At 44.6% G+C, this 26427-nt stretch overlaps 1 protein-coding gene across 1 annotated transcript; it reads left to right on the top strand.

The window, feature by feature from the left end:
* Window positions 1-3683: 3683 nt before the first annotated feature.
* On the top strand, window positions 3684-25381 carry LOC306932989 (high-affinity choline transporter 1-like; the record flags this gene model as incomplete). Its single annotated transcript, XM_079514958.1, has 8 exons — window positions 3684-3867; window positions 5555-5668; window positions 10484-10639; window positions 13720-13868; window positions 21541-21690; window positions 22375-22528; window positions 23673-23890; window positions 24824-25381. 8 exons carry the CDS (start codon window positions 3684-3686, stop codon window positions 25379-25381), a joined length of 1683 nt encoding a protein of 560 aa, XP_079371084.1.
* Window positions 25382-26427: the final 1046 nt, after the last annotated feature.

The following is a 26427-nucleotide window of genomic DNA, read 5'->3' as shown; positions in this document are numbered from 1 at the left end:
TCCTCTTGACAATACAACCTAGATTCTCTGTCGGGTTCAGGTCAGGCCAGTTGGCTGGTCAGTTAAGCACAGTAATACCATGGTCAGTACACCAGTTACTAGTAGTTTTGGCTCTGTGGGCAGGTGCCAAATCGAGTTGGAAAGGAAAATTAGCATCTCTCCATCTCCATCAAAACATTAAACGCCATTGACATTGAAGGGAAAATGTACGTCATATGTAAACGAGCAAATCAGCTAACCAAACACAGGCAACAGGCATTCTGATTGGTCAGTATAAGATGATGCATGATGATGTATCATGTATGATGATAAGAGCTGATAATTCTCAAAACATTAAACGCCATTGACATTGAAGGGAAAACTTACGTCATATGTAAACGAGCAAATCGGCAAAACCAATCACATGTTGGTGGGAGCGCTTGGCCAATAAGGGACCAGCTTATGTACCTTATGTAGCAATGTCAAATGTCCGCTAACATAAATTGATGTACGATAACAAGCACGGTGTGATTTTTTAAATGTAGGCCTAGTTGCTTATTGGGACTTGGTTTCTTTCTTTAAAAAAAATAAATAATATGCTTTATCCACCAAAGTCAATATAGAAGCACAATTAAGTGTCATCCAGCTCTCACACAGAATATTTAATGAACATGTCAACCTCCTCTTTCTGACATCTCTCTCTCTACGCGTCGGGGGGCTAGGGATGCGTTTAGCTCCAGGCAACTGGCCTATTGACCCTCAAGAATGTCAAGGCATGGGAGCGGCAGCATCGTATGTTGCAAGCGAAAGGTTTTGACATTTACGATAATAGGCCTACTCATTATACCTGTGTTGTATGACATCATGAACTTTCTCTCTCTCTCTGGAATGTCACGTTTTCTCAAAACAAGACGCATGTTGTCACGTTTTCTCAAAACAACACGCATGTTGCAAGACCCCATGTTGCAACTAAGCCCATGATGCAATATCTCAACAAGTACAATCTTAAACATGATCCATGGCTTTTGGCCAAACGAGGCATTATAGTCATGCCTGTTAATGGGAAAAAGAGGTTGCGCATCAGCAATGGTTTTCAGTGGAGTGCTAGACCCAAACTCCAGCATACATCAACAAGTAGGAATTTTAAAAAGAAATCCAAAAAGGTAGCACATCCAAAATTGGTGGACAAAGTACTCACTTTTCAATTGTTTTTAATTGGCACACACCAAAACCACCACTCATCCGCTGAAAAAACTTAAGTGAGGTGCTGGAGCCACAAAGGGAACATGAGAAAAATAAAGGGAAGCTCCGCACACTCAGATCTGCACACAATCAATGTATTAATTTAGCAAGCTAAGGACAGAATATATGTTCATCCATTGGCACACACCAAAAAGGTGTAGTCTGAAAACCCACCTCTTCAGACTCCCCCATGGCCCGTAGCACTAGCCCCTAGCACTTAATTAGACTTAGATAGTATTTTAAACAGACTTATAGCATGTTACGTAGACAGCACTAGAATTGCATTTTACGTAGACAGCACTAGAATTGCATTTTATGTAGTCATAGCACTTTATAGTACACATGTATAATATATAATAGTACACATGTATAATATATAATTGCGAACGCAGTGATTGCGAACGCAGTGAGCATTTACTATGAGACCCAGCAGATCACGTCTGTGTGTGTGTGTGTCTGTGTGTGTGTGTGTCTGTGTGTGTGTGTGTCACGCTGTAACACCACCCGCCCACCACCAGAGGGCGCATCTGTATCACACACAAAAACACACACACACACATGCACGCACGCACACACACACACGCACACACACACACACACAAAAAACTTAACTTAAAAAAAAACTTTTAACTTAAAAAAAAACTTAACTTAAAAAAAACGTAACTTAAAAAAAAAACGTAAAAAGGAAAAACGCACACACAAAAAACTTAACTTAAAAAAAAACTTAACTTAAAAAAAAACTTAACTTAAAAAAAAACTTAACTTAAAAAAAAAACTTAAAAAGGAAAAACGCACACACACAAAAAACTTAACTTAAAAACAAACTTAACTTAAAAAAAAACTTAAAAAAAAAACACGCACGCACGCACACATACACACTAAAAAAAACTTGAAAAAACATTTAATTTAAAAAAACTTAACTTAAAAAAAACCTTAAAAAGTACGTAATTTATTATAATTGTTGTTATTGCAATTTACGAGCTGCGTTCGCTTCCCGCGTTTGCGCGTCTTACTTGTATAGTATGTATAGTTTACATAGATACTCCACTGTTACGTTCTTAGCTTACGCATGTTTCATGATAACTACTTTTTGTCTCCACCAGGCCGAAGGCATGGGGAGACAAAAAGTACTCCACCAGGCCGAAGGCATGGGGAGAGAGTATGTTTTGCACTCCGTCCGTGTGTGTGTGTGTCCGTCCGTGTGTGTGTCCTTCCGTCCGTCCGTTACCAGCTAATCTCCGGCACCGTTAACCCGGTCGATGCCAAACTTTGCACACACACTCCCTGGATGCCAACGATGAACCTCTGCCCCACATTTTCCACAACAGCCTGTTATAGCGCCACCATGAGGCAGCTTTTCACATTTTTTACCTAAAACTGCACCGATCTGCGTGAAACGTTGCATGCACACTCCCTAGAGGCCAAGGACAAACCTTTGACCTGCATTTTCCGCATCTGCTTTTTATAGCGCCACCAGGAGGCCGACTTTTGTAAAACAATTTTTTTGATATTACTCCTCCAGAATCTGTCCAAAAATCTCACAAATCGTTACACAGTATCTCTATGGTCATGTGCTCAAGTCAGATCTGTCCGATATTTCATATTCCATTCTAATTGGCTATAATTGGCTTTCACAGTTTGCAAGATTGCCGCGTTAACAAAAGCCTCAAATCATGAACGCAGCATGCAATTTACGTGAAATATTTCACACATTTTCTTACTAGGCTGAGGAATATATCCCACCCTTTTCACATTGGCCTGTTATAGCGCCACCAACAGGTTGATTTTTGCAAAACACATTTTTGGAACAAAATGCCTCAAATCATCCAATTGCCATCAAAGGCGTATGAAGAAATGGCACCCTTTTCACATTGGCCTATTATAGCGCCACCAGGAGGCCACAACCTGACCTGCCCTGGTGGAGACCTGTGCCCCGAGGGGCACTTTTTCTAGTTATATATATGATGTATGCCATGCTTTTTGTTATTGCTTAATGTAAGTCGCTCTGGATTAAGAGCGTCTGCTAAATGCCTACATTGTAAATTGTAATGCTTACGCGTTTCTGCTATATGAGCCTTCATCAGAGCCGCTCATAGCCGAATCACGTTTGGTGTGTGCCAATAAAAAGAAAATGGAAATGTGAGTACTTTGTCCGCCGTTTATTATACAGTACATCACTTGTTTGTCACATTCAGTAGAGCCTGTGATATTTTGTGCAGACCAGATGTAATTTCCTGGGATCTAGTAGGCTATAGTAGGCTATATGAGCAAGATATTTAATCCATAACTGCTAAATATGTTAGGCTTATATGGGTTTCTTTCTCTTTATTACTATACTATTATAAGAGATTGCCGTAAAAGAAAACATATAACAGTTATGGATTCAATATCTTGCTCAAGGTCATTTCAATGACATTGTTGACACATCCTGTCTGCTTGCATTTGTGTGTTACAGTTTCCCGATGGCTCTAAACATAGCTGGCTTGGTAGCGACGTTGGTCTTCTATGCCTTGATCCTGGGGATGGGGGTCTGGGCTTCTAGGAAGTCCAGGAGGGAGGAGAAGAAATGCGTGGGATCCAGAAGTGAGGTCACCATGATAGGAGGACGCAACATCAACATGTGGATTGGCATCTTCACAATGACAGGTGAGAAAATACAAATTGTTTCACGATACCATTGGCATAAATCAGGGATTCACAAACCTTGTCAAGTCAAGGACCCCCAAATAGAGGGTATGTGTGTGACATCATCATCATACCCGGAAGTAATGCGGGAACGCCTACTGAGTGGCAAGAAACTACTTTCTGGCCTTGACAGCCCATACATCCAAACAGAAAAGTCCTTATGATACTTTACATCAGGAAGATCTTTACATCAGTACGGTCAGGTCTATCCACAGTACAGTACTGTAAGTTAAAAAGGTTTTTTTCTGTATTTGTAACAGATCTTTCTAACCAACATCCCATTGTAAGCTTTTAGATTCTCTGTGAGATTGCCTTTTCCCATGACCCTCCTGTTCTCACGCTGTAGTTTGAACCACACTGTGTTATTTTGCTGGTGTTAGGCAGAAACCGTTGTACAGTGTCACGTATCAGAGTGAATGAGTGATGATGATGATGGGGCGCGTTGTGAGCTTGTAGATTTGCCTTCTTTTGAAAATGTACGAAACATTTGGCCTACAGTGACATGCCCAAAATAGGGATGCCAGGTTGAAAGTAGCCTCGGAAACCCAGACGTTTTTATTTCCTGCAGGGAGAAAAAAAAAGTCTGGGTCCGAGTCCACTTCAATTCGGCATAAAGTAGGCCTAGTGCAAACATCACTCACTCTGCTGATTTCTGATCGTCTGCACCTTTGTTAAATTGACACACACACACACACACACACACACACACACACACACACACACACACACACACACACACACACACACACACACACACACACACACACACACACACACACACACACACACATACACACACACACTCCTCTCTCTCTCTCTCGCTCTAATTAATTAGTCTCATGTCTAGCAGCTGCGCATAGTTTCTCCCGGCGGATCCTGCCGGGAGCTGCCTATGCCATAAAAAAAGCATAGGTGAGTTCCAGGCTAGGTTGAAAGTGCTTAAGCGTTCCCTGTGGGTTTTCTGCAGCAAATGTTAAACAACGAAAAGTATTGAGAGCTTGTGGCTAATAATAATACTACATTATTTATTTTATTTATTATGCACGTGCAATGTAAGGCTTCTTCCTGAGAGCGTCTTGTTGTGTGCAAGACGTGTGTCAATCTATTCTAAGGCCTCACTCAGACCTTTACAGCGTTGTATGAATGTTGTGAGTGTCATGGCCGCCCCAATGCATTTCCAATGGAGGTCACATGGTCTGTTGTATGGCTTTCAGCTGTGTTTCGACTGCCCCCTCCCCCTCACACAACACAAATGTTGTGTCAAACCATGTGACCTCCATTGGAAATGCATTGGGGCGGCCATGCCACTACACAACATTCATCCAACAAGCATACAGCAATGCAGTAAAGGTCTGAGTGAGGCCTAAGTGTGTGTTCCTGTGTATATGTAAGCAAAGAAAGCAAAGTTACTATATTTACCCAGGGTAACTGGACTAAGCATCAGATACTTGTTTACAGCCAGGCTGGTAGTGGTTCAATGCCTTGCTCAAGGGCACATCGGCGGTGGTAATTTTAACGTGCCGGTCCGGGGATACGAACTGGCGACCTTCCGGTATCAAGACCGCTCTGCAAACCGTTCGGCCACCGCTGCCACATGTGACTGTGGCTGTGACTGTGTTAACTGCTTTACATTCCATTCCTCCATCAGCCACCTGGGTTGGAGGAGCCTACATCATGGGTACTGCCGAGGCCGTCTACACGCCCTCCCGTGGCGTCGTCTGGGCCCTCGGGCCCCCTTCATATATTCTGACCTTCCTCGTCGGTAAGAAGCAGCACGTGTATCTTTCCAATATTTCTTCACTGATATTGACCCATACAATAGAGGGTATGCGTGTGACATCATCATCAAACCCGGAAGTTATGCAGGAATGCCTAATGAGTGGCAAAAAACTACTTTCTGGCCTTGACAGCCCATACGCCAAACAGAAAAGTCCTATCTGATTGCATTAAACAACATTAAACAATGTTAAACTCACTTTTCCTGTTGCTTTGCCACTCGATTTGCCACTCGATGTGCCATTCACTTTAAGCATGCGCATACTCTCTATACAAAAATATAATAATGTAATTTCACCTAATGGCTTTGAAAACGCTCATCCTGATCCACGCAGACAGCCTCGCACAGAACATGTCCCGACCCAAAAAACTGAGGTAAACATGCCACCGAAAAATAGCTTCCAATATAATAGCTTGTTATTTTCCTTCGAGGAGCGCTGTGTGTAGCCTACATGTTCACCATGGCCAAAAAAAAACACTCCCACAGTGAAGCCTGATTTAATCTTTGTCGTATGACGTGGTGCATGCTTAAAATAGCTGATCTGCAAGCTCACAATGCGATTCGTCCGCGACACGTTGTGAGCTGGTAGATCAGCTATTTTTGTTGTGACAGGAAGATAACAGGAAGTGAGGTATATAGTATATTCTTTTAAATGTTTTCTTTTTGTGGCTTTCGCCTTTATTTTATATTTTTTTATGGAGGGACAGACAGTAGGCTGACAGGAAATGGGGAGAGAGATGGGGGGGAAGACATGCAGTAAAGGCCGTCGGGATCGGGAGTCGAACCCGCGGCACACTGCCAGACTTGATTACCAGCCAAGGTGCCTGGACCACTGAGCCATGGCCCATATAGTATATTCATGATACAATCAAGTGCAATTGAATACAGGTACCAACTTTCATCACCTTGAAAGCTGTCAAATGAATATGGTACTTATGTGGCATTCACACCAGAATGCTTTACTGCGATTAAAACGAATTGTATTGTTGGAAAGTGCGCTTAGTTTGGCAGGTGTGAAGGCTCAATCGAAGTCTGATGCGGATCAAAGAACCGCATTATAACTTCGCCAAAAAACGGGGGTTTCACTTCGCTTCCAAGTGCACCTGACTTCGATTCACTGCAGGTGTGAATTCAACCTCCATCAAATAAAAAGGAAATTAAGCAAACAATGTGGCGGATGAATGATGAGGAAACACAGTTGGAGACGGAGAAGGCATATTTTACGCAGCGCAAAGATGTCCCGTTACCGTGGATGGACGTGGTCGAATGAGGAGACTGATATGAAGCCCTCATCGAAATATGAGGACGAGTACGTTAATCAATATTGCTTAAGGAAACACTGCAGAGTACAGAATATTCTGCCTTTCTGTCTGTGCGTAAACATGGAGTGCTGTCACTGTGTGGGGAGTAGGGACTTTCTTCATCTCAATAAACTTGTAAACGTTGGAGGTTGGATTCATTTTGCGCTGCGCTGCACTCAGTGCCTCACAGTGCACGACCTGGACCAGATGTGGACCAGGCCCCTCCATGGAGCCCACCCTGTCTATCTCTCTTCTATTCTTTCTTCCTATTCCCCCTCTACCCACCACCCCCCCCCCCCCCCCCCCCCCCCCCCCCCCTCTCCCCCGACACGGTCGCGGCAGATGGCCGCCCACCCTAGAGTCGGGTTCTGCCTGACGTTTCTTCCTAAAGGGGAGTTTTTCGTTACCATTGTCGCAATATTGCTTGCTCTGGGTGGATCTTTGTTGGTTGTAAAGTGTCTTGAGACAACTTGTTGTGATTTGACACTTTAATAAAATTGAATTGAATTGAATTGAATTGAGTGCGCTCAGTGCTGTGCCTCCATGCCCAAAAGACCAGTACGTGTGTAGAGAGAGAGAGAGAGAGAGAGAGAGAGAGAGAGAGAGAGAAAGAAAAGAGAGTCCCCGACTTGACGGCCCGACGACCCACTGCATGCACGTTACCCTAATTCTTAACACCATATATTTCACTGTGTAGTTTATGAGTTGAACACATTGATAAAGGTCCCTGCTGCGTTTCCAATTGCTGTGGATGACAGCGTGCAGTGTGAAGGCAAACGCAGCAAATTTAATATGCAAAAATGATGCAACTTCTCCACCCATTCGCATCGACTCTATACCGAATTAGAGGTGTGAATGCGACCTATGACAGGATAACTGCCATGTGAAATAGTATAGTAAATAGTAAAAATGTACACAATCACATAGAGCCAACTCAATATAAAAGAAGGCAGGGCCACTACAGGGCCTATAAGGTGCCTGGAAAGTTTGTCAACCTAACAGACAATAGAATAGCTTATGAGGTTGAACAATGCATGATTCAAAATACAATATAGAAATAGAAAACATGAGAGGGAGACCATTGGTAAAACTCAAAAGTGAACGTAAGTCTCTATGATGGACGTATTTAAAACTAAAAGTGTCTATTCTCTTATTCTAAACCTTATTGTCAGTAGATACATGGTTAACTGAGTACTAGACACATACTGTATAATGACACCTTTGCAAAAGCCCTCCCTTCTCACTCAAAATGTTCTGACAATTTGCTGACAATCCACTTTTCATGCATACAGGCTTCTTATCTCTCTGGGAGTTTGTACAGCTTGTGTGTTAGATATGAGTTTTCCCTCTGAGGGCACTAGCGGGGTCTAGTTAATATTTCACGTGAATTCTATATTTCACAGTTAGTTTTTGAGTGGTGTAAACCACTCCTACGACGGGCTTTGTTAGTTTACGTGTCTGTCTGACTGTCTGTCTGTCTGTTCGCTCAAAAATGAGCATGGTTGCTATGGTCACCCAGTTCACACGGGTGTGATTTCATTACGTCAGACATTACGTCAGACCACAGCTGATCAGTCTATATAAGACCTTACACCACTCAGTTCACACGGGTGTGGTTTTTTAAGTATATTGTAAGTTGCACTCTTTATGCTATTGTGTAATACTAAAGATTAACATTTTAATGCCATAGACTTTCTTCGCATCCGGCTGCTGCAGATTGCACAAACTGTATTGTATTGATATATGTGACCAGATTTGACGGAGAGCCTGCCATCGAGGAGAAAACATTTTTTTTCCCAAAATGAGTTAATAGCATAGGCAGACTCTTCACATACTGAGCATGTCTGAAATAAGTGTCAGAGCTGAAATCGACATGTAAATATGAAATAAATGCTTAAACATGTAGCTAGCTAGGTGTAATGTTAGAGACCACAGAAGTGAACCTTTCAAGCCTGTTTTCTAAACTCGCACATGTTTTCTGCAAGACATTACTCTATAAGCAGAGGCATCTGGGAAAAATGCGAGGCCCTGTGCGAACATTAATTAATTAATTATGAAAGCCTTTTATGTTTATACTATTGGTATGGTATTTCTCACAGGTGCTGCCACTAACTAATTATCTTGCCAGTCAGTTGCATATGGAATATCTATTCTAGGTCATATCAATTTAAGCAGCAGAGCAGCACTGACCAGCTAGTTTATGCCTATACTTTAAAACATAATATGACAAACTTTGGATTTATTTCTTCAAAACCAGCAGAAGCAATAAGGTAAGTGATTCACACATTCAGGCGGGCAGTGGGTGTTAGTTATTGGATCAGGATGCACTGCGAACGAAAGCAGTGTGTGGCCTGACCACTCCGCTAAACGTTGTGACAGACGTGTGGAGAGAGAGAGAGAGAGAGAGAGAGAGAGAGAGAGAGAGAGAGAGAGAGAGAGAGAGAGAGAGAGAGAAGCCGTTCCCACTTCAGATAATTGACAAATTGTTAACATTTTATAAGCCTATTAAAAGGAGAGAGGGGGGGGGGGGGGGGGGGGGGGGCTGCAAGCGTGAGGCCTCGCGCTGTGCGACAGCCCAATAAGCCATATCTCCAAAACTGGTGGGTCAAACTGAACAACCAATATGTCAATTTGAAGCTATGATTCCCTGCTTTCATATGACATGAAAAAAAAACGAAAATCCAATGGCAGCCCCTCAGTCAAATTTAGTCACATATGAATGCAACATGCAATTCATCTGGGTCGGGAAGTGATTGGTCATCACTCAACACCGCTGAGTGCCCTTGAGCAAGGCACTGAACCCCCAACTGCTCCAGTGGAGCCGCTTAGTGGCCAATAGTATAAGACTGTGGTTGTACTGGTCAGCTCCCAGGTTTGAATGTGTGTGTCTGTCTGTGTGTTTCTATGTGCATTTGCTGAAAATGAGCACTCGTGCTCAGCTATACTACCCTGGGTAAATAAAGGAAAAATGTGATTTAATTATGAAACAATTCAATTAAGTGAGAAAAAAATTAAGTGAGTATGAGGAAAAGCTCCCAAAATGCCTTTGATGAAACCAAAAACAAAAACAATGAAGAACTGATCTTAAAATGTTAAAATGTTATTCAAGGTGTCCGCTGCCTTATTTGGTAGGCCTACATCTGCACCAGGAGAAGGGCAACACAATTAGGGACTATTGAATATTGCATATGAATATATTGTTAATTTTCATGATATCTGCCACTGCTGTAAACATTTTTCATCACACAGTTTTCATCCTCACCCAGCTGAGTTCTGACTGCCACAGAGGAGCGCAAACTCAGCTCTTTACAGTATCTATGTATGTAAACTGTGAAATATAATTCACATGACATATTAACCATGCCATTACAATGACTTACTTTACTGTTGAGTGAAAACAACGTTGCACATTATTCATCTGGGGACCCACATTGGGGTCCCGATCCCCAGGTTGTGAACCCTTGGTCTAATCCATCACCTATACGTTGTGTCCCAACAGGAGGCTTGTTCTTTGCTAAACAAATGAGGTCGAAGCGCTACGTGACGATGATGGATCCATTTCAGCATCGCTACGGCAACGTAATCACCACAGCCCTCCTGCTTCCCAGTCTGCTCAGTGACCTTCTGTGGGTGGCCTGCATCCTGGGTGCCTTGGGTCAGTCATACTTTATACTGTGGGTGACCTGCATCCTGGGTGCCTTGGGTCAGTTATACTTTATACTGTGGGTGACCTGCATCCTGGGTGCCTTGGGTCAGTCATACTTTATACTGTGGCCTGCATCCTGGGTGCCTTGGGTCAGTTATACTTTATACTGTGGGTGGCCTGCATCCTGGGTGCCTTGGGTCAGTTATACTTTATACTGTGGGTGTCCTGCATCCTGGGTGCCTTGGGTCAGTCATACTTTATACTGTGGCCTGCATCCTGGGTGCCTTGGGTCAGTTATACTTTATACTGTGGCCTGCATCCTGGGTGCCTTGGGTCAGTTATACTTTATACTGTGGGTGGCCTGCATCCTGGGTGCCTTGGGTCAGTTATACTTTATACTGTGGGTGACCTGCATCCTGGGTGCCTTGGGTCAGTTATACTTTATACTGTGGGTGACCTGCATCCTGGGTGCCTTGGGTCAGTTATACTGTATACTGTGGCCTGCATCCTGGGTGCCTTGGGTCAGTCATACTTTATACTGTGGGTGACCTGAATCCTGGGTGCCTTGGGTCAGTCATACTTTATACTGTGGCCTGCATCCTGGGTGCCTTGGGTCAGTCATACTTTATACTGTGGGTGTCCTGCATCCTGGGTGCCTTGGGTCAGTTATACTTTATACTGTGACCTGCATCCTGGGTGCCTTGGGTCAGTTATACTTTATACTGTGACCTGCATCCTGGGTGCCTTGGGTCAGTTATACTTTATACTGTGGGTGACCTGCATCCTGGGTGCCTTGGGTCAGTTATACTTTATACTGTGGGTGGCCTGCATCCTGGGTGCCTTGGGTCAGTTATACTTTATACTGTGGCCTGCATCCTGGGTGCCTTGGGTCAGTTATACTTTATACTGTGACCTGCATCCTGGGTGCCTTGGGTCAGTTATACTTTATACTGTGACCTGCATCCTGGGTGCCTTGGGTCAGTTATACTTTATACTGTGGGTGACCTGCATCCTGGGTGCCTTGGGTCAGTTATACTTTATACTGTGGCCTGCATCCTGGGTGCCTTGGGTCAGTTATACTTTATACTGTGACCTGCATCCTGGGTGCCTTGGGTCAGTCATACTTTATACTGTGGCCTGCATCCTGGGTGCCTTGGGTCAGTCATACTTTATACTGTGGCCTGCATCCTGGGTGCCTTGGGTCAGTCATACTTTATACTGTGGGTGACCTGCATCCTGGGTGCCTTGGGTCAGTTATACTTTATACTGTGGGTGACCTGCATCCTGGGTGCCTTGGGTCAGTCATACTTTATACTGTGGGTGACCTGCATCCTGGGTGCCTTGGGTCAGTTATACTTTATACTGTGGCCTGCATCCTGGGTGCCTTGGGTCAGTCATACTTTATACTGTGGGTGACCTGCATCCTGGGTGCCTTGGGTCAGTCATACTTTATACTGTGGCCTGCATCCTGGGTGCCTTGGGTCAGTCATACTTTATAGCTCTGCTTATCATGAAAACCTGCAAAACATGTCAGTCAGTCAGTCCGTCCGTCCGTCACGCCTCGTCGTGACACACTCCATGTATGGCCGTCTCCAGATCACAACACTGACCTCATAGCCATACAAGACTGGATTATCACCTAGATCTACATGGAGCCGGCCAGCAACTCTACATCTGACCTCAACCCCTTAGATCTCCTTATATGGAGCTGACCTGTTGATTCCATATGTTGATCCTTCCCCATCCGTCCTTCCTCTTCGATGTCTCCCTTTTGACTGATACCCGTCCATTCAAACTTTAGACGGGCTGCCCTGAAGTTATTAGCGCAGCCACGGCCGGCAGCCGGCGAAAACTAGAGGTCCAAAAATGAAGGCCTGGCCCTACTTGGGCCCCAACTGGGCTGGGCGAGGCCCCGTCTGGCCTTACTAATTAGCACACATTTTACACCCTATACCCGGCCCGAAAATGTCGCTTCTTGCCCTCAGGGTGTCTTACTGGTCTTGTCTACTCCCACTTTCACTACTTTTTTTACTTTGTCATGTCAGTGCATCAATGCTATTTAAACTCTGATTGTTAGTTCTGTTTATCATTGCATCAGGCAGTGCTTACTGCTTAGTACCTAGGCCTCGGAACAGGTTGGAGGAGCAGAAACACAAAAAAAAATAAAGAATTAACCAAATTTGTAATTGTTCCAAACTGAAATTTGGCATCTCCATCACTGGTTATTATTTCCATTCCTACAATATCTAACACCTATACTGTACAAAAGTGTCCTCCATGGAAGGCATGTGAGGTTGTGGGATCCATCTTGCGCCACCCCTTACCCCTTATCTCTAAACTTATTTGCCATTTTTTTACTATTTTAAAACATTTAAAAATAGTTAAACTAGCCGATCTACATCGACACGTTGTTAGCTTGTTGATCGGCCATTTGTACTATTTTAACCGATTTAGACCTGACGTTGAAATTAAAAATCACACCTGTGTGAACTGAGTGGTGTAAGGTCTTATATAGCCTGATCAGCTCTGATCTGACGTAATGAAATCACACCCGGATGTGATTTCACAACTGGCTTTTTTTGTGCAGAAAAAATGAGCATGGTTGCTACGGTCATCCAGTTCACCCGGGTGTGATTTAATTACGTCAGAAATTATTTTGAACATAGCAACCATGCTCATTTTTTCTGCACACAAAAGCCAGTTGTAGGAGTGGTTTACACCACTCAAAACAAAGTATTCTGAAAGAATATACAGTATATTCAAAGATTTGTGCCGCATCTTCACGATTTTTCAAAAATAGCAGACCTACAAGCTCGTAGCGCGCCACTCGGTGGCGCGCTACGAGCTTGTAGATCTGCTATTTTTCAATAGCTAAAGTATAACATAATGCTTAGTTAAAACACCAAAAGGGGTTCCCGTCCAGAATGGCTTAAAATGTTTTAAAATAGTAAAAAATGGCAAATACGTTTAGGGATAAGGGGTGGCGCAAGATCTAGGGCTATATCTGCAATCTCCGCTGCAAGGTTCACCTAGTATGACATGTAGGGACACTAGGGTTCACATTGTGTGTATATTGTGTGTTTCTGCAGGCGGGACAGTCAGTGTGATCCTTGACCTTCACTCGTCCTACGCCATCGTCCTGTCTGCAGGGGTTGCCATCACCTACACACTGCTGGGAGGCCTGTACTCAGTAGCCTACACTGATGTCATCCAGCTGGTGATCATCTTCATCAGTCTGGTGAGAGCAGACGTGGATGGGTCCAGGGCCCCATGCAGGGTAGCCTGGGTTCCAACAGACGTGGATGGGTCCAGGGGGCCCATGCAGGGTAGCCTGGGTTCCAACAGACGTGGATGGGTCCAGGGGGCCCATGCAGGGTAGCCTGGGTTCCAGCAGACGTGGATGGGGTCAGGGCCCCATCCAGGGTAGCCTGGGTTCCAGGGTCCAGGGGCCCATGCAGGGTAGCCTGGGTTCCAGCAGACGTGGATGGGTCCAGGGGCCCATGCAGGGTAGCCTGGGTTCCAGCAGACGTGGATGGGTCCAGGGGCCCATGCAGGGTAGCCTGGGTTCCAGCAGACGTGGATGGGTCCAGGGGCCCATGGAGGGTAGCCTGGGTTCCAGGGTCCAGGGCCCCATGCAGGGTAGCCTGGGTTCCAGCAGACGTGGATGGGTCCAGGGCCCCATGCAGGGTAGCCTGGGTTCCAGCAGACGTGGATGGGTCCAGGGGCCCATGGAGGGTAGCCTGGGTTCCAGCAGACGTGGATGGGTCCAGGGGCCCATGGAGGGTAGCCTGGGTTCCAGCAGACGTGGATGGGTCCAGGGGCCCATGGAGGGTAGCCTGGGTTCCAGCAGACGTGGATGGGTCCAGGGGCCCATGGAGGGTAGCCTGGGTTCCAGGGTCCAGGGGCCCCATGCAGGGTAGCCTGGGTTCCAGCAGACGTGGATGGGTCCAGGGGCCCATCCAGGGTAGCCTGGGTTCCAACAGACGTGGATGGGTCCAGGGGGGCCCATGCAGGGTAGCCTGGGTTCCAGCAGACGTGGATGGGTCCAGGGGCCCCATCCAGGGTAGCCTGGGTTCCAGCAGACGTGGATGGGGTCCAGGGCCCCATGCAGGGTAGCCTGGGTTCCAGGAGACGTGGATGGGTCCAGGGGCCCCATGCAGGGTAGCCTGGGTTCCAGCAGACGTGGATGGGTCCAGGGGCCCATGCAGGGTAGCCTGGGTTCCAGCAGACGTGGATGGGTCCAGGGGCCCATGCAGGGTAGCCTGGGGTCCAGGGCCCCATGCAGGGTAGCCTGGGGTCCAGGGCCCCATGCAGGGTAGCCTGGGTTCCAGCAGACGTGGATGGGCCCAGGGGCCCATGCAGGGTAGCCTGGGTTCCAGCAGACGTGAATGGGGTCCAGGGGCCCATGCAGGGTAGCCTGGGTTCCAGACTAGATTTGCTGCGTTCCGCGGATCTGAAATGTCACTTCGCAAATCAGGCTGGAACCCCAGGCTAGGCCCAGGGGTTGCATAGCTGAATAGCTATGTACAGTGGTTTTCAACCAGTGGTCCATGGACCACCGGTGGTCCTTGAGAGTGTTCCAGGTGGTCCCCAGCTAAATGATCAGAATCAGAATCACTTTATTTGTCATTTTCCTACTGTATGTACTTGCATACAAAAGAACATGATAATACCGTTTCCCCTCAGTTATTGGCAGTACAACATAAAACATAGAGCCTATTTAAAAAACATATAAGCTAAAAACTAAAACACAACATGGACAAACATTTAAAAAGAGCCCCAGTATGTATGATGACGTGCAATTCATATGGAAAAGTTAAGAGTTACCAACACCACGCACAACCTATAGATAAATAAAGTGGCATGGTGCTATCCTTTTTTTTTTAAAGTGCTGTTGTGCATAGCATTAGCTGGTAACCAAATGGACCCTTATCAGACTTTTATCTCTCGAGTGTAAAATGTAACCAAGGTTTAATTTTATACTCTCGTCTCGAGAGTTACATTGTTTTTTAAACATCTGCAGTTCTTAATTTACAAGGAGTAGCCTATACACAATTAGAGAATGTTCTTAATTTACAAGAAGTAGCCTATACACAATTAGAGAATGTTCTTAATTTACAAGGAGTAGCCTATACACAATTAGAGAAATAATTGTTATACGTTGATCAACGTTTCTATAGAGCGTCGCAGTCCCGCCTCCTACCCTGGATCAAACAAATAATTACAAAGAAGAAAAACAACAAAAAAAGTGTTGTAACCTGCCGTTTTTTTCTTCTTTCTAATTATTTGTTTGGTCCAAAATATTGTTTGTGTTGTCATGAGTTGTCACGACTCGAGTTGGCTTTGTCCGCGGCGTAACCGTCTTTAAATAAATACTTTAAGAAATGTCTATGAGAATAATGCATTGGGTTTCATTTCCTGGTCCAGGGTAGGAGGCGGGACTGCGACGCTCTATAGAGCGTGGAATTTCTGATTAAATGTGCTGTCGTCTCGGGTCTGAGAGGCTAAATCTCGTCAAATGGTGGTCCGTGGCTCAAATGCCGAATACATTATGGATGGTATGAAAAGGGTTGAAACCCCCTGGCTATGTAGATCAGGGGTTCTCAACGTTTTTGGCCGGGGACCCCCGGAAATGCTTTGGCAATGTCTCGGGACCCCCGCCCCGCCCCCTCCCGACCCCCAATATAAATTGACTGCTACAATAACCTTAAACCATTTTGGGCGGGAACCCCTTTTGGTGTTTTAAGCATTGTTATAATTTAGCTATTTAAAATAGCAGATCTACAAGCTCATAGCGCGCCACCGAGTGGCGCGCTACGAGCTTGTAGGTCTGCTATTTTTGAAAAATCGTGATTTTTTTTTTAAAAAACAAAATCTTTTTTTTTCTTCTTTTTTTTTAAAATTATTTGGGGACCCCCTAAAATAATTTGGCGACCCCCCGAGGGGTCGCGACCCACGGGTTGAGAACCCCTGATGTAGATTGCCTGGTTGGGAAGCAGAGGATCTCGGGTTTGATTGCCGGCCATGGAAATATGTATGTTGAGGAGGTGCTCTGAGTAATGACCTTGGATCTACAGTAATATGTATGTTGAGGAGGTGCTCTGAGTAATGCACTTGGATCTACAGTAATATGTATGTTGAGGAGGTGCTCTGAGTAATGACCTTGGATCTACAGTAATATGTATGTTGAGGAGGTGCTCTGAATAATGCACTTGGATCTACAGTAATATGTATGTTGAGGAGGTGCTCTGAGTAATGCACTTGGATCTACAGTAATATGTATGTTGAGGAGGTGCCCTGAGTAATGACCTTGGATCTACAGTACTATGTATGTTGAGGAGGTGCTCTGAGTAATGCACTTGGATCTACAGTAATATGTATGTTGAGGAGGTGCTCTGAGTAATGCACTTGGATCTACAGTAATATGTATGTTGAGGAGGTGCTCTGAGTAATGCACTTGGATCTACAGTAATATGTATGTTGAGGAGGTGCCCTGAGTAATGCACTTGGATCTACAGTAATATGTATGTTGAGGAGGTGCCCTGAGTAATGACCTTGGATCTACAGTAATATGTATGTTGAGGAGGTGCCCTGAGTAATGACCTTGGATCTACAGTAATATGTATGTTGAGGAGGTGCTCTGAGTAATGCACTTGGATCTACAGTAATATGTATGTTGAGGAGGTGCTCTGAGTAATGACCTTGGATCTACAGTAATATGTATGTTGAGGAGGTGCCCTGAGTAATGACCTTGGATCTACAGTAATATGTATGTTGAGGAGGTGCCCTGAGTAATGCACTTGGATCTACAGTAATATGTATGTTGAGGAGGTGCTCTGAGTAATGCACTTGGATCTACAGTAATATGTATGTTGAGGAGGTGCCCTGAGTAATGACCTTGGATCTACAGTAATATGTATGTTGAGGAGGTGCTCTGAGTAATGCACTTGGATCTACAGTAATATGTATGTTGAGGAGGTGCTCTGAGTAATGACCTTGGATCTACAGTAATATGTATGTTGAGGAGGTGCCCTGAGTAATGACCTTGGATCTACAGTAATATGTATGTTGAGGAGGTGCCCTGAATAATGACCTTGGATCTACAGTAATATGTATGTTGAGGAGGTGCCCTGAATAATGCACTTGGATCTACAGTAATATGTATGTTGAGGAGGTGCCCTGAATAATGACCTTGGATCTACAGTAATATGTATGTTGAGGAGGTGCTCTGAGTAATGACCTTGGATCTACAGTAATATGTATGTTGAGGAGGTGCCCTGAATAATGCACTTGGATCTACAGTAATATGTATGTTGAGGAGGTGCCCTGAATAATGACCTTGGATCTACAGTAATATGTATGTTGAGGAGGTGCCCTGAATAATGCACTTGGATCTACAGTAATATGTATGTTGAGGAGGTGCCCTGAGTAATGACCTTGGATCTACAGTAATATGTATGTTGAGGAGGTGCTCTGAGTAATGCACTTGGATCTACAGTAATATGTATGTTGAGGAGGTGCTCTGAGTAATGACCTTGGATCTACAGTAATATGTATGTTGAGGAGGTGCTCTGAGTAATGACCTTGGATCTACAGTACTATGTATGTTGAGGAGGTGCTCTGAGTAATGACCTTGGATCTACAGTACTATGTATGTTGAGGAGGTGCCCTGAGTAATGCACTTGGATCTACAGTAATATGTATGTTGAGGAGGTGCTCTGAGTAATGCACTTGGATCTACAGTAATATGTATGTTGAGGAGGTGCTCTGAGTAATGCACTTGGATCTACAGTAATATGTATGTTGAGGAGGTGCTCTGAGTAATGCACTTGGATCTACAGTACTATGTATGTTGAGGAGGTGCCCCGAGTAATGCACTTGGATCTACAGTAATATGTATGTTGAGGAGGTGCCCTGAGTAATGCACTTGGATCTACAGTAATATGTATGTTGAGGAGGTGCTCTGAGTAATGCACTTGGATCTACAGTAATATGTATGTTGAGGAGGTGCCCCGAATAATGCACTTGGATCTACAGTACTATGTATGTTGAGGAGGTGCTCCGAGTAATGCACTTGGATCTACAGTAATATGTATGTTGAGGAGGTGCTCCGAGTAATGACCTTGGATCTACAGTAATATGTATGTTGAGGAGGTGCCCTGAGTAATGCACTTGGATCTACAGTAATATGTATGTTGAGGAGGTGCTCTGAGTAATGCACTTGGATCTACAGTAATATGTATGTTGAGGAGGTGCTCTGAGTAATGCACTTGGATCTACAGTAATATGTATGTTGAGGAGGTGCTCTGAGTAATGCACTTGGATCTACAGTAATATGTATGTTGAGGAGGTGCTCTGAGTAATGCACTTGGATCTACAGTAATATGTATGTTGAGGAGGTGCCCTGAATAATGACCTTGGATCTACAGTAATATGTATGTTGAGGAGGTGCTCTGAGTAATGCACTTGGATCTACAGTAATATGTATGTTGAGGAGGTGCTCTGAATAATGACCTTGGATCTACAGTAATATGTATGTTGAGGAGGTGCTCTGAGTAATGACCTTGGATCTACAGTAATATGTATGTTGAGGAGGTGCTCTGAGTAATGCACTTGGATCTACAGTAATATGTATGTTGAGGAGGTGCTCTGAGTAATGACCTTGGATCTACAGTAATATGTATGTTGAGGAGGTGCCCTGAGTAATGCACTTGGATCTACAGTAATATGTATGTTGAGGAGGTGCTCTGAATAATGACCTTGGATCTACAGTAATATGTATGTTGAGGAGGTGCCCTGAGTAATGACCTTGGATCTACAGTAATATGTATGTTGAGGAGGTGCCCTGAGTAATGCACTTGGATCTACAGTACTATATGTATGTTGAGGAGGTGCTCTGAGTAATGCACTTGGATCTACAGTAATATGTATGTTGAGGAGGTGCTCTGAGTAATGCTCTTGGATCTACAGTAATATGTATGTTGAGGAGGTGCTCTGAGTAATGCACTTGGATCTACAGTAATATGTATGTTGAGGAGGTGCCCTGAGTAATGCACTTGGATCTACAGTACTATGTATGTTGAGGAGGTGCTCTGAGTAATGACCTTGGATCTACAGTACTATGTATGTTGAGGAGGTGCTCTGAGTAATGCACTTGGATCTACAGTACTATGTATGTTGAGGAGGTGCCCTGAATAATGCACTTGGATCTACAGTAATATGTATGTTGAGGAGGTGCTCTGAGTAATGCACTTGGATCTACAGTAATATGTATGTTGAGGAGGTGCCCTGAGTAATGCACTTGGATCTACAGTAATATGTATGTTGAGGAGGTGCCCTGAGTAATGCACTTGGATCTACAGTAATATGTATGTTGAGGAGGTGCCCTGAGTAATGCACTTGGATCTACAGTAATATGTATGTTGAGGAGGTGCTCTGAATAATGCACTTGGATCTACAGTAATATGTATGTTGAGGAGGTGCTCTGAGTAATGCACTTGGATCTACAGTAATATGTATGTTGAGGAGGTGCTCTGAATAATGCACTTGGATCTACAGTACTATGTATGTTGAGGAGGTGCTCTGAGTAATGCACTTGGATCTACAGTACTATGTATGTTGAGGAGGTGCCCTGAATAATGCACTTGGATCTACAGTAATATGTATGTTGAGGAGGTGCTCTGAGTAATGCACTTGGATCTACAGTAATATGTATGTTGAGGAGGTGCCCTGAGTAATGCACTTGGATCTACAGTAATATGTATGTTGAGGAGGTGCCCTGAGTAATGCACTTGGATCTACAGTACTATGTATGTTGAGGAGGTGCCCTGAGTAATGACCTTGGATCTACAGTAATATGTATGTTGAGGAGGTGCCCTGAATAATGCACTTGGATCTACAGTAATATGTATGTTGAGGAGGTGCCCTGAGTAATGCACTTGGATCTACAGTAATATGTATGTTGAGGAGGTGCCCTGAGTAATGCACTTGGATCTACAGTACTATGTATGTTGAGGAGGTGCCCTGAGTAATGACCTTGGATCTACAGTAATATGTATGTTGAGGAGGTGCCCTGAATAATGCACTTGGATCTACAGTAATATGTATGTTGAGGAGGTGCCCTGAGTAATGCACTTGGATCTACAGTAATATGTATGTTGAGGAGGTGCCCTGAATAATGCACTTGGATCTACAGTAATATGTATGTTGAGGAGGTGCCCTGAATAATGCACTTGGATCTACAGTAATATGTATGTTGAGGAGGTGCTCTGAATAATGCACTTGGATCTACAGTAATATGTATGTTGAGGAGGTGCTCTGAGTAATGCACTTGGATCTACAGTAATATGTATGTTGAGGAGGTGCCCTGAGTAATGCACTTGGATCTACAGTAATATGTATGTTGAGGAGGTGCCCTGAGTAATGACCTTGGATCTACACTACTTTTTCCCCAATTTGTATGTTTTATCATGGAAATATTTTGGAAAATGTAGATGTTTTTTTGGCAATTTAGTTTTAGTACATTTTGATACATTTTGGAAAGTGGTTAATGCAACCCCCATCCAATGCGGGAAGCGAACAAAACTGTTGTGGCAGTCTGACACACACACACACACACACACACACACACACACACACACACACACACACACACACACACACACACACACACACACACACACACACACACACACACACACACACACACACACCTCTGTATCGTTCCAATTTCAGTTTCCCTCTGGTGGCGGGCAGGTGGTGTTACAGCGTGACACACAGACAGTTTTGGCCAGCTTCTATATTTAGTGCTCACTTCGTTTGCAATTAGCACTTCTTCACGAGCGGTGAATATAATTATGTTTTTGTTGACCTATTTCCTTGTTCTGTTGTATCTCTCTCTCCTTCCCCAGTGGCTGTGTGTTCCCTTTGTACTTCTCCACCCATCATCATCATCATCATCATCATCTAATGTGACTCTCACAGCTGCTCTCTCACCGGCCTGGCTGGGGGAGCTCAAGACGGAGGATGTTGGAAAATGGATTGATGAATTCCTCTTATTGGTTAGTTGTTGTTTCCCCCAAAATTCCTATTAATTGTACAGTATGCGCCATGTGTTTAGTGGTTACATATCTGCATTGTCAGGCCTGTCCTACCAGGGACACCACACAGGTTTTCCATCAGTCTAAAAGTAATATTTGCAAGCAGCTATACAAGCTTTCCGCTCAAAAAGCTGTGATGTGTGGGCGGAGGGCATGCATGCATATACGTGCACACGTCAGTGTTGGCTGGTGTGTGCGTGTGCATGTCTTTAAGTGGTGCATGTGTTGCACTGTCTCCCGTTTGTGTTTCATTAGTGTAAGGGGTTGCATCATTGTGTTGCAATCAGCTGCAGCTGTCTGTGCTGCACTCATACTGTACATACTGTACGACAGACAGACAGACAGACAGACAGACAGACAGACAGACAGACAGACAGACAGACAGACAAGTGTAAAGCAGCTGGCACCGCTAAACATTTGGCAACAATGGCAGTTATACAGTTGCCATCCTAATATTTTGATGCCCTCACAATATTGGCTACAGCAATACAAGAGTGTGTGTGTGTGTGTGTGTGTGTGTGTGTGTGTGTGTGTGTGTGTGTGTGTGTGTGTGTGTGTGTGTGTGTGTGTGTGTGTGTGTGTGTGTGTGTGTGTGCGTGCGTGCGTGCGTGCGTGCGTGCGTGCGTGCGTGCGTGCACACTGCAGTCCCTCGGAGGCCTGTCCTACCAGGCGTTCTACCAGAGGGTCCTTTCTGCTGCATCACCTGCTCAGGCCCAAATCACGTGCTTTGCATCAATGATCCTCTCCGTCATCATGGGCATTCCCTCAGTCATTATAGGAGCGGTGGCTGTTTCTGCAGGTATTTCACAAACATCATCATCATTTTTCGACCGCGGTCGAGATCATGGATTTCACAATGCCATGCCAGACTTCCCGGTTCTTCATTTCCATCCCCAGTTCCTGCTTACTGATGCATGTGTCCCTAGCGATGACATCAGGGAACGACAGTTTTCTACCTCTGGTCTGCTTTGAGGCAGGACTCCAGAGAAGAAGGGAAGATATAACCTCATTGTCAGCTCTGTAGCAGTGGCCGGCAAACTGTGTTCTTCTGGATCGGACTAGTGAAGAAACATGGGGAAGGTTGCCCTATATTAGATCAGTCGATGGGTGGCTCTTCCAAGACAGATTTTGCGCTCTCATTAGAAGGCGGGTGTAAGAGTCATCCAACCGTTTCTCTAGTTTCTTTGAAAGTGTCCATGTCTCGGAGCCATAGAGTAGAATCGGCTCAACGGTCGTCCTAAATATTTTTACTTTTAACATCTTACTAAGCTCGGATGACCAGATCTTATGCAGGCTGACCAGGCCATACCCTTCCTAGTTTGAAAGTCCTTTTGGGAAGAAGATATATATGAACCCAAAAACTTGTAGTCATCAACCTGTTTCAGAGGAGTGTTGTTAAGTGTTTGTATAATGTGGTTATTGTTAGATTTGAATATATTTACGTATTCAGTTTTTGTCTCGTTGAGATAAAGACCAACACAGTTGGAGGCCTGCTCAAGAGACTGAAGGAGAGCCTGAGCGTATTCCAATGATTGACTGATAAGCGCGATGACTTCATAAACACACACACGCACGCACGGACGCATGCACGCGTCTCATTGTGTCACAATCACAGTGACATAGTTTTAAAATGTGATAATTTCATAAATCCTTAAGAAATGAATTATTAATAATATATATACTACGTCCTGAATGTCCTCATCATTATTCATTATTCATTAATTCATTCATTATTACAGAACACATGGGATTTGCACTAAATTCAATCACTTGTGATGTGGCTACTAGTCACCATAAAGTGTCACCAAACTACCAAAGAGAATATCTCACACGTTTGTCTTGCTGATCAAGGATGAAACATTTGTCATTGGGCTGCCCTCTGCTGGTCCACTGACAAAACAACATGTTCAAGTTCATCTTCTCATCACTTTCCCCCCTCTCAGACTGGAACCAGACCGAGTATGGTCTTCCACCTCCGTTTGAGCGCGGGGAGGCAGGGAATGTGCTTCCACTGGTCCTGCAGAACCTCGCCCCGTCCTGGGTGTCGGTGTTGGGCATCGGGGCAGTGGCTGCAGCCGTCATGTCCTCCGTGGACTCTGCCCTGCTTTCTTCTGCGTCCATGTTCACTCAGAATATCTACAAGAGCTACCTCAGGAAACAGGTTGGTTAAACTTTGCTGTATGTGTGTACTATAACTATATGTGTCTCGATCTGCATGTGTGCGTACAGCAGACAGCAGTGAGTAAGAGAAAGTCATTTTTATGTTTGTTTTCTTTACTTTTGCATCCTGTCAATATATGCTAAAGCGTTGTGTCTAAGCACTGAGGACCTGTAGGGCTTTAAGCTAAGAAAAGTAGGTTTTGGTGTGATAGCAGTCTGGGTGCTCTAATAGAGCTGCAATCCATTTTATTTTTTGTGAGTAAAACATTATTTTGACAATTCCATAATAGTAGAGGCCGGGCGTTAATACAGTATAACTAGCACAATTGCATTCGCTGGATCTGCTCTTCTATTGAGACATTGTGATTGGTACTCGAGACCCTTCAGTGAAAACATCCCGTATGAAGTGTAAAAAAAAACCTCTCAATCTTATAAATTATGAAGCTATAAGAGCAGATTTGCCACCTCATCCCTTCACCCTTTCTGAATAAATAAGGGTCCTTTTTGGTAATCGTGTGTACCGATTTCTGTGAGATCTGTAGGTTTAGGATCAAAAAGTGTGTTTTGAAGAAAATTCAAAATGGCGGAAAATCTATCATGACATTGGGAGATGCGTCATGACCCAAGGAATCCAGGGGGGAAATAATTTAGATTTTACAACGCCAAAACATAAAGTGGGCTGTTATAACGCCACCATGAGGCCGACCGATATAATTATAAGTTAATTCATTTTAGTAATTATTATGAACCTCCCCTCCAAGTTTTGTAACTTTAGCCCTGACGGTCTCCAAGATAAAAAATACTTGTGATTATGTGATTATGTGATTATGTGAAAATAGCAGATCTACACGCTCATTCACAACACAGCAAATACTTAGATTTAACGATGCATCTATGTCGTCATTCTGTAATAAGTATTTTCCTCTCTCTCAAGGCATCAGATAGGGAGTGTGCATGGGTGATCCGGCTAAGTGTGCTGTTAGTGGGCTTGGCTGGCACCGGCCTGGCCTTCACCGGGGAAGGCGTCATGGCGTTCTGGCTGCTGAGTTCAGACCTGCTGTACTGCATGATCTTCCCGCAGATCATCTGTGTCGTGCATTGTCCCTTCGCTAACGGATACGGTGCGAGCGCTGGCCTCTTCCTGGGGATCTTTCTGAGACTTCTGAGCGGGGAGCCTCTACTCCACATCCCCCCTGTCCTGATGTTTCCCGGTTGGAGGGAGGATGAGTTAACGGGGGACATCCACCAGTATTTTCCCTTCAGGTCTTTCATAACGTTGCTCACCGTGCTCACCATTCCCTCTGCCTCCTTGCTGGCACGTCTGGTGTTCACCCGCCACATGCTGCCTCCTTCCTGGGACGTCCTTGGTGTCTTGAGGGAGACTGGGAATGCTGTAAAGGGTGTGAATGGAGCAGAGAGAGCAGAAGTCATCTTACCTGCTGCTACTGAGACTACTGAGAATCTGCTGGTTACCTCCACCTCCAGCTGCTAGCAGATCGGTAGCCCTACCGATGATACTGTTTTTGATTGATTGATTGATTTATTAACAGTTTGCAGAATTACAGTACATTTCAAGTACAACTCAATACAACAACTGTTAACTGTGAGGGGACGACACCATAAAGCATTTAAGACATACGAATATACACAACTATAGTCAAAACAGGAACTCATCGTAGAGGTAAAAAGGGAAAAGAAACATACACAGTGAGGGGAAAAAGGGGTGGGTGGGGGATTCAGATTTTACGGGGGCCAGTTTCGAATTGCAGCCGTCCGTAGGTGCCCTTTGAGGGCGGTTTTGAAGGAGTCAAGGGATTTGCATGTCTTAATGTAGGTTTATTCCAACCCCGATAGTGGAGACTACTAGACCACAGATTACCCATGTTCTGTTAGAAAGAAAGCCAGAGAGAGCTCTACTGGATCCATACCCTAAAGAGAGCTCTACTGGATCCATACCCTAAAGAGAGCTCTACTGGATCCATACCCTAAAGAGAGCTCTACTGGATCCATACCCTAAAGAGAGCTCTACTGGATCCATACCCTAAAGAGAGCTCTACTGGATCCATACCCTAAAGAGACCTCTAATGGATCCATACCCTAAAGAGACCTCTACTGGATCCATACCCTAAAGAGAGCTCTACTGGATCCATACCCTAAAGAGAGCTCTACTGGATCCATACCCTAAAGAGAGCTCTACTGGATCCATACCCTAAAGAGAGCTCTACTGGATCCATACCCTAAAGAGAGCTCTACTGGATCCATACCCTAAAGAGTTTAGAACCTCTGGGTTTAAATGAGGATTTTGACATGGGGTGTTGTACTATAAACCATTAACAATATTCCATTTGCTCCTTGCTTTATGATGGCCATGTATCTGATCTGATCTGTGTCTGCATTGTATTGCATTGTGTCTTTAGTTTTTTCTGTTAACCCATTTACCGCTACCATTATTTAATCCCTCCGTCGCGGTCTGCCAGGGTCGCCCGTAACACTTACGAAAAAGTGGACCACGAGTATCACAGCGCCTGCTACAGGCCG

This window comes from Electrona antarctica (genome assembly GCF_951216825.1).
Source record: "Electrona antarctica genome assembly, chromosome: 11".
NCBI lineage: Eukaryota > Metazoa > Chordata > Actinopteri > Myctophiformes > Myctophidae > Electrona > Electrona antarctica.
Note: the sequence above shows the minus strand (reverse complement) of the source record. Positions and strands in the feature narration are given on the sequence as shown.